Raw genomic sequence first — 9601 nt, forward strand, 5'->3', positions numbered from 1 at the left:
AAATATTCTAGTTTTTTCATAATATTTCGTTACTTCAATTCATGCTTCTTCCCAGCAGAATTCCATGGGTTAGTAATAAATATTCAACACACGGGCATCTGAGCCACTAACGAGTAAGTCCCGACCGAAATGGTGCAAGTGTACTCAGCAATAATGCACTAACGAGCACCTGAATGCACGAAGGAGCATTCCAAAACACGAAGGAACGATGAACCTATGCAAAAATAGGAAGAAAATAATAAATAATAAAATATTAATCAAGGAGCTGGGGGACTGGGCCCACCGGCCGGCCGGTCGTGCCGTGGCCAGTCCCACGCCCAATTTTATATTTTATCATATTTTTATTATTTTCCTTGATCTCATGAAAATTCTCTCATTTGAACAACATTCCTTCGTTTCAAGGAAACTCCTCAATTTTATGGTGTTTCCTTCGCATCAAGGAAATAATAAATAATTAGGAAAGGTGTGCGGGACCAACCTACTAGCCGGACGTTCATGCCCTAGTTGTGGCCGGTCCCACACCTTGCGTTCCTTATTATTTTATTATTATTATTATTTCCTTCATCCCATGAAATTCCTTGATTTCATGATATTTCCTTCAAATCATGGAACTAATACATAAAATTAGGGAAAACTCACGGGACCGGTCCATAGCCTGTCGATCATGCCCAAGCCGGTCCCACGCGCCCTTATTTTATTATTATTAATATTATTTGTTTCCTTCATCTCATGAAAACTCCTTCACTTCAAGGAAAACTCCTTAGTTTCAACAAACTCCTTGATTTCATGATATTTCCCTAAAATCATGAAAATAATATAAAATTAGGAAAAGTGCCATGGGGCCGGGCTCATTGGCCGGTCAGCCATGCTTTGGCCATAGCCGGTCCCACACTTCATGATTCCTTCATTTTATTATTATTATTTCCTTCATCTTATGAAGTTTCCTCAGTTTCAGCAAAATCCTTGATTTCTTCATATTTTCTCAAAATGTTGCTCAAAAGCACATCAGAAAATATCAAAATTCTCAGGACTGAGACACGGATACTCTGGTGACGTGAGCATGTTACCTTGACCGACCAAGGTTGTCTCTTTGGATTGCAAGGATCCGGTCCCACGCATTTTCACAATTTGACCTAATTTGCACAATCGCACGTATTAGGTCCAGAATCCTTCCAAACAACTTGGAATTTCATGGAATGATCGTCAATCGATCTTGTGACCAACCAGGCCCGGTTTTATGACCCCTTGGTTGGTCGTTATCTCTTCATAATTAATTAGGTTTTATCACCTAAGGCTCAGACGAGCATTATTTTAATAAATGATTGGACCAGCATTTAATCATCCTTTCACCAACTGGTCTTCAAAAGACTTTGGTATTTTCTCACTCGAGCATCTGGGCGCTACATGGTCGACCCATCATCCCATGTAGCCGGTCCCTCCTTCACTTCGTGGTTAATTTTCATTAAACCATCAATTGATCGAATTAGGGTTTCGAGTCCAAGGTTCATAATTCTAGATTCGAACGCTAATAATTTTACGACGATCCCATGATCAACATTTTTATTAATTATACTCGGTTCAGTGTATATTAAAATAAAATAATATTTTATTTGGTCATGCTACCAATAATTCATTAAACGAGCAACATTTGCTCAAATGAGCAATATTTGCTCAGACTAAGGAATATTGGTTCAACTATCAATATTCAACAATCCATCGAATGAGCAATATTTGCTCACCTTAACTATCAACATTTACTTGAGAATCATACCTCTGTCTCAACAGACACGTTCAATTCATGAGTCTCAGAACATTTTCAAATCACGTTCGACTCAGCAATACAAGGACTCATCGTCCCACGAAGTCAGCAACTGACTAACTAAATACACGTCTGCCTTGCAGACTCCACAATCACGAGACATCAATCGTGTTACATGGGGGGATATTAACTAGGGTTTTGGCCTGGCGGTCTACGGCACGTGTGTTCATACACACGATGAGAATGTGAGCAAGTCGTGCAATCAGTTGAAGGATCTAGCAAAGTAGTGGGTAGAAAATCAACCAAGTCTCCGCACGATGAGCAACTGGTTTTAACACGATTTCCACTTCCCCACTCTTTGACTCCAGCAACTGTCACACTTCATGGGATCAAGGTGTTTACAATTCTAGCAATATAAATAAGTCTTTGAATCATGATTGAAAAAAATACAATCATTCGTCAAACAGACAACACGAGATTAACAACTCAACGTCTGAGCAATTACTCTCAACAGAGCAAATTCAATCAATCAGAGCTTATCTTATTCCTTTACGCAGAATACACAACACACCCACAATCTTCGATCACCATTGATCTCACACATTTCTCAGCTTCCCTCCTACAGATCGACCCATTCTCTCTTGTGACCGAATTGACTCTGGAACGACCATTGTCTTGGTTTAGGCCAGAGTCCTACAGATTGATCTCTCGAATTCAAAGCACTCCCTTCTTGCAGTGCATCTGTGTGAGGTTTGACAGTTCGCTCGGTTCAAGGAGTTTCCTCCGCACGGTCGTCTCCTCAATTCCGTAAAAACCAGCAACTCGTTTTGCCCCATCTACACCCAGGTGCTCATCCAATGGACCAATTCTTCTCCAGAAGACGCTACTTGGGAGGCCGTTACAAATATTAAGGCTCACTATCCACGGTTTATCCTTGAGGACAAGGATCCTGTTCAAGGGGAGGCAATGTGCATTCTCAGCCGTAAGGGTTGTCCTGTTGGTCTGCCTGTACTAACTGTCTGGGTGTTCTTAACAATCATGTTATTGGTTAATACTGTCCACTCGATAAGAGACACGTGTTCTTCATCCGTTGAGTAGAATTAGGTCTTATTATTGGCTATTTATGTTGTAAGAGAACCCTGTATTGAATCTATCTGAAAGTTGATGAAACAATTATCATTTGGTTGCGCATATTGCACAGATCTTTGGCCTGAATCTTCGATTCAGGAGGTGTTATTCACCGATTATCCCTTTCAATCCACTCATCTGCTTGTCTAGTTGTTGTGTTATCACAACAAGTTCATAATCTCTACCTATGGTTTTTTTTATTTTTTTTTATTTTTTTTATTTTTTTTTTGAAGCATATCTCTACCTATGGTGTTCTGAACGTGATGCTAATGGTTCACTCTCCCTTTTCCTAAGCCCTCTTACTTCTGATATGACTAATTTGTAGTCGCCTTGTTGGAAGTTCATCGTACCACAAAACATTTAGTCACCATATACCAGCTGTGGTAAGAGAAATGTACGACCCAAAGTTGCTTTTCAGCCTGCAGATTGTTGCAATAAATGAGCAGCTAACACCAGAAAAGAACTTCTCCAAAACAAACTCCAGAAATGAAGAACACACCTTTTTTAAATTAACTGAGTTTGATCCAAAACGATACAAGGTCTGCTTGCCTCAACATGAGGGCAAATGTCAAATTTTTCTTTACACTGTATCTGGAGGCGTAAATAATAAATTATGCAAAATGGATTCAAGTTAATCCTGATTTTTCCCGACTCAGTTCTCTCCCCCACTATGGCAGTGCAAAAACCAGAAAGAAAATTAAAAAGGAAACACTAAAAAGAGAGAAGGAAAATAAAAAGGAAAAGGGGAAAACCAAAAAACGTTCTCAGGTCAGGTTTTGGTGTCAAAAAAGAACGAAGAAACTTCAAATCCGAATGAATTCACACCAACAGCCTCCTTTACCACCTATCCCCTCCCCTGGACCTGCCAAAAACAAGATAACAAAGCACTTCATGAGCGATTTAACAAATTTTAACATCATAACGTAGAATTGAGAGTAGAGTAACCATCATTCTAACTAGACAGTAGTGAACCATATAACAATGCAAGCAAAATTTGAACTTAGAATTAACAGGTGGAGATTTTTTTTCATATTCAAGAAAAGAAAATAAAGTCATAGACTCATATGCGCAGATGTGTTAAAAAAACTCAAGGTACTGAAAGACATACTAAACTAACCTATCCATGTCTCTGTTGCCAAGAAATCCTCCTCCTCGCTCCCTTCCACCCTGAAAACCTCTTCCATCTTCTACTGGCCTTGCCCACTCAGCTCCAGTTCCACGAGACCGAGGCCTGTCCATGAATTCCATATTTCTTGAGTCCTCTGACCTGCCAGACTGTGAGGGTGGCCTCTGATCTGGATAGCCGACAACCCTGCCTGCTCCAGAGCCAGGCCTTTCACTGGCTGCTTTCTGCCCAAATCTGACTTTATCATCTAGCTCACGAATCAAAAGTTCCAAATCCTTTTCTTTGCCAAGTAGTATGTCTGAAAGGCTACTATTTTCTGCACCGGAACCTTCTACAGATTCACCATTTCCATTTATAGCAGCTTCTTTCTCTAGTTCCTTCTTCAGATGGTCTATTTCTTCTTTAAGCAGCTTTTCCTCCTCCGTCTCTGGCCTGAAACATTCATTGAGATCACAACCAACACCCATCACTAAGTTTAAATTAAAGATCTTCGTTAGATGGCTTTAAGTATAGAAAGCATGTAACAAGATAGTATAATCTTCTCTAGCCCCTACGTATCCTAGATCAGCGCAAAAAGTGAATAATCACATTCTGAGATTGAATAATTCTCATAGCAGACACAGGCTGGAACATAACCAAAATATCTAACAGGTTTTCATTCATAATATGGCATCAACTTTCTACACAAATGGCTCGGTAGCTCACATCACAGAAGTGTAGGGTGGTGACCATATGAGTGCCTTATTGTTAATGGTATCACAATTCTGGGGAAGCTGGAAGCATTTCACATATTACCTCAGCCCTTCTAATAGGTTTGATGGACGAAATAAGGGCCAATAGCAAAGTTATGTTAACATTAGTATAAATGAATAGCACATCAATAATCCAAGGTTCCATGGTTTAACTACATGTAATCACTAGACATGCCAGAATCAGCTACTTCTTCAACATGCTGAAGTTAATCAAGAAGGATCTCAGTGTGTTTCAGATCTCAACCCATCTCATCGATTTGGGTGATGCATGATGGGGCAAAATAGCAAAGCACGGTTAATATTAGTCTAAGTGAATAACACAAAGCAAAGAACTTAATGGACAACTCACACATTGTTCAAGAGTATTTATAACGCACCAGAATTAGCTACTTCTATAACTTGTACACGTTATTTGAGTAAGACTTATTCCATCAATTGCAAGTGGTTAGCGTGGCAACGACTTTGAATCTTAATCAAGAATTTATCACAAAAACCTATTCCATCACTTGCAAGACCTAATTATTCTAATACTACAGTTATGCTGTCAAAGATAAGAAAAACATCGCACAAGATTTAATATGCTAGAAAATGATATCGAAACTTACATGTTAAAATTAATAACAAAACAATGACATCAGAATAATCAAACCAGGAAACTAAAACGAAACCCTTAAATACGCAGAAACCTTGTTCGCATTGCTAAGAGAAGGTGCTCTTTTACCAATACCTATGCATGCATATAAAGATATAACATTCACCTCCAATAGATAGATTCTTGAAGTGGCGTCGACGTGGTAAGTGTTTTAATCAAAATGGCAGACATACAACATAAGAGTTTGAAGAAATGTTTTAGCTGCCATGGAAGACCATAAATCAGTGGTGCTAATACCTTTATCAGCATGCACCATTCTTATATGTATAATATCACCTACTTCTCTAACAAAACAATTAACTTGCCACAAGTGTTCAACATCTTTCATCTGTTGGCCAACTAAATGGCAAATAGATAACATAATTATATCAACAAAAAATGCATACGTATCAAAGTAAAAGAGCTTCCAACAGATTCACAAAAAATGCATTAGCGAAGGTTAAGGGATTTGATCTTTAAAACTGTTTGTAGGAGTAATCCCTATGATCAGGGCGGTCAAGGTGAGCAACATGTCACTAACATAACAGTGAGGCAAACTAAATTTACATAGATATAGCAGAAATTACGGAAAAATAACGATGTTTAACTCCAATGATATCATAATAACAAAATGATAAACAGGATCATAAAAAGGACTACCTATCAATCCCACGATGCTCCAATTCAAAATCCATTTTCCTCCAATCCTTTCCTTGTTCTTGAAGCAATACCTCTCGAGGCTTAGCATCCCCAAAAGGGTTGACCTTTGGTCGTGGTTTTGGTGCACCTTCCACCACCTCTACAGCTGGACTCTGAGGCCTGCTTGAAGAACTAGTCGGCCGACTAGAATGAGCACTTGTCGGCCTACTAGTCGTTTTTTTCGCATCAATCTCGGCGTCCAATTTCTTCCAATCCAAACCCTTTCCAGCCAATATCTCTTCCCTAGGACGAGCCACACCAAATGGACTAGGCCTTGCCGATTTAGCAGGCTCATTCAAAGCACCACCTTCCATAACACTAGGTGGATTAAAAACCATTTTAGTTCTCTCACCACCACCGCCATCACGAGGTGGCGGCAATGCTACTCCCCTAGTCCATCTATCAGGTTCAGGACCACTCGAATCCCTCCCAAAACCAGAACCAAAACTACTAGTCCTAGTAGTAGAAGTAAGTAATGGTTTTTTACTCATAGCCCAATTATCAACTTCATCTGCCCTGGAACCACCTCCAAGCGAACTATATCTATCATTTCTTGAAGAACGGTCATCTCTTGAATCAAATGAAGACATCATTGGTTTTTTCCCTCTTGCCCAATTATCAACTTCATCTGCCCTAGATGGTTGATCATATTCAGAAACCCTAGGTGGTGGTCCTCTTCTTTCATCATCATATCCTCCTCCATAAGATCTCCTATTTCCGCCACCGCCACCACCACCACCCCCCCAAGATCCATCTGAATCACCACCACCTCTCCTCGGATAATCCCCTCCACCACCACCTCTACCACCATAAGATTTGAATCCACCACCTAAACCACCTCTATAATCCATTTCTTCAGCAGACCTTTCTTTAGGTCCAGTTGGTAACCTTAACAACTCATCTGTAGTTAAGCCTTTAGATTCATAACCATGATCTCTTCTACCACCTGGTGCTTCGTAATTACCTGATGCAAATTGTGATAAACTCATTGTTTGCGGTTTCTTTTTTTTAGGTTTTGTTGATACTGCATCTTTCAAACTAGGAAAACTTGCTGTATCAACAACTTTCGTTCCTCCTGCAGCTGCTGCTGCTAATCTTTGTTCGCGTTCTTCTGCATCTGCTCTCTCTGCTTCTTCTGCCCATGCTCCTATCCCTCCTCCCCATGGTTTCGACATTTTTCAAACCCTAGTTTTTTTTCTCTTTTTTTCCCCCTTTTGCTTTTCTTCTCTTTCTCGATGCCTTTGAAATAATAACTCAGATTCGGAAATTTCAGATCAGATATTAGTACTCGATATTAGATAGATAGATTCTGAATGGTTTTCTTTTATCTTTTTTTTTCTTAATTTTATTTTAATTTTTAGAGCGAATTACAATGAGACACGTTAGCGTGGGTTATTTCGAATGTGTAGAAGCAAATGTACTGGATAATAAAGGGCTAGTGAATTGTCGGGTCCAACTGTAGCCTAACTGGCATCCCGCACCACAAAAACAGAGATTTTGATTTTGATGTCTGTTAAATCTTGACCATTGACTCACCATTGCATCGCCTGAACCTGAAAAATAAATGATGTTGCCTTCCTTGCACATCAAGGCTAAAACGCTCTGCTTCATCATCATGACGTAAGCACTCAATTTCTCTTCATCTTCTCTGAAACTCAAATCCTGAAAATCCATCTTACTAGCATTCATCAATTAGCTCTCTTTATTGTGATCACCATTGGTAGTAATATCATATACACAACTTACTCTCTTCTTAATACCTCCTTTGATCGAAAGTACTTTTCAAACAAGATTTACTTCACTAAGAAAAATTATAAGAAAACATTCAAGAATCTCCAGATCAAAAGTAAACAGTTCATTAAATTATATTCAAAAAGTTTCCAAACCAGCATTCATCATTACACCCCAATTCTGCTCTCAAACTGTTACATTACTTCTAGACAAACTAGCACTTGTCTTGAGCAAAAAAATCTGATTTGTTTTCTCCATGTCCTAAACCACCACGGACATCATCTTCAATACCAAACAACTAAAACTGAAGCAAACATTACTACTTACCAGAATAATATTCAGAACTCCACTATCTGTACACATCAACATCACTATCAAACTAGAAAGAAAGTCGGCTAAAGGATTGAGAAGGAAAACAAAATACTTACCAACATCTGCAACAAAATAAAGAATAATAGGTGCAAGACCAAGCATCGGAAAAGTTGTTTTATTAAAAACTTGTTATTCTTTTTCAAGCTTTATTCAAAACCTGAAAATCTAGTTATTTCCGACAAAAGAGACTACCAGAAGTCTTCTTCATCAGTGCCCCATCCTTCCTCCTCATATCTCTCACTATCATCACTGTCAAATGTCGCAGGTGAAGTATTATCCGAAGATTCGGAATCATCACTGTCGGTATCTTCTCCAGGTCCCTCCTCATCAGTCTCATCCTCTAGCATCTCCTCATATTCAACCCTTTTCTCACCTTCCTGCATGGTTCTTGCGATCTTCGGATTTGCAAGCTCATACTCAAACCTTTTCCTCAATTTCTGATCATGGTACTTCTCCATCCTCCTCTTTTCCTCTGCAGCATCTGAATCAAGATCACTGGTATCAATCTCTTCTAAGCCATACTCAAAACCTTCATCTGACGCTTCTGATTCACTTTCAGTCGCACTCCCATACTTTGGGAATCTGGAATGCTTCTCAGCCCACTCTTCATCCTTTCTTTCTCTCCTTGCAAGGTACTTTGGTTCTCATGCAACATATAGTTTGTCAAGCCTCCATTCTTCTCTTTTACGAATCCTCTCTTGCTCTTCTCTTTGATGGATCAATTCCCGTGCATGATGGTCAATTTCTTCCTGAATGTCATCCCTCAACTTCTGAAGCTCTGCAGTATTCAAGGAAAGAGCGAGATTCCTTGTTTGTTCGTACTCTGCTGATGATGGTGGTACAATCGACAATCTCCCTCATCGGCTCCGGGAAGATTCTGATCATTTTGATCTGCCATTATCTAAATCTACTCTCTCTCCTCTAATTTTTTCCCTTTCTGGTCAAAAACACAGAGAAAACTAGTTTGTCTATGATAATCTCTTGGCTAAACATCCCTTTAAATACCCTATTGTGCCTATTAATTTCCATTTATGGCGCTTGGTTAAGCGTCATGTCGCTTTGTTTCCCACGCCCATTCAAAACCATGCGTATTCTTTTCACTCTCATGATCATAATTACCCTATAAAAACCTATTTTCAACGCCTAAGAAATACCATAACCACTACTCCTTTTAGAACTGCCATTAAGGGAGGTATGGGTAGGTCATCTAACTTTGAGAATAAATTTTGGGGCCTAATTAAAATCTTGTGTTTTATGCAGATTAGGAGAATGCAACACCTGTTGAGAGGCACCATTGAGGATTGGAGGATATCTGCCAGATGGGTTATCTCCAAAACCAATTTAGCCATCAAACCTAAACCCATTGCCAAGAGGCATATGATTAATCAGAACCAAAAACCACC

General features: G+C 39.3%; 1 protein-coding gene across 1 annotated transcript; it reads right to left on the minus strand.

The window, feature by feature from the left end:
- Nucleotides 1-3374: 3374 nt before the first annotated feature.
- Nucleotides 3375-7378, minus strand: LOC113298233 (eukaryotic translation initiation factor 4B2-like). Its single transcript, XM_026546925.1, has 3 exons — nt 6057-7378; nt 4005-4445; nt 3375-3749 (listed from the first exon to the last, which is right to left on the minus strand). Exons 1-3 carry the CDS (start codon nt 7268-7270, stop codon nt 3725-3727), a joined length of 1680 nt encoding a protein of 559 aa, XP_026402710.1. The 5' UTR covers nt 7271-7378; the 3' UTR covers nt 3375-3724.
- Between the last annotated feature and the right edge of the window lie 2223 nt (nt 7379-9601).

Source organism: Papaver somniferum, chromosome 7, assembly GCF_003573695.1.
Source record: "Papaver somniferum cultivar HN1 chromosome 7, ASM357369v1, whole genome shotgun sequence".
In the NCBI taxonomy this organism is placed as follows: domain Eukaryota; kingdom Viridiplantae; phylum Streptophyta; class Magnoliopsida; order Ranunculales; family Papaveraceae; genus Papaver; species Papaver somniferum.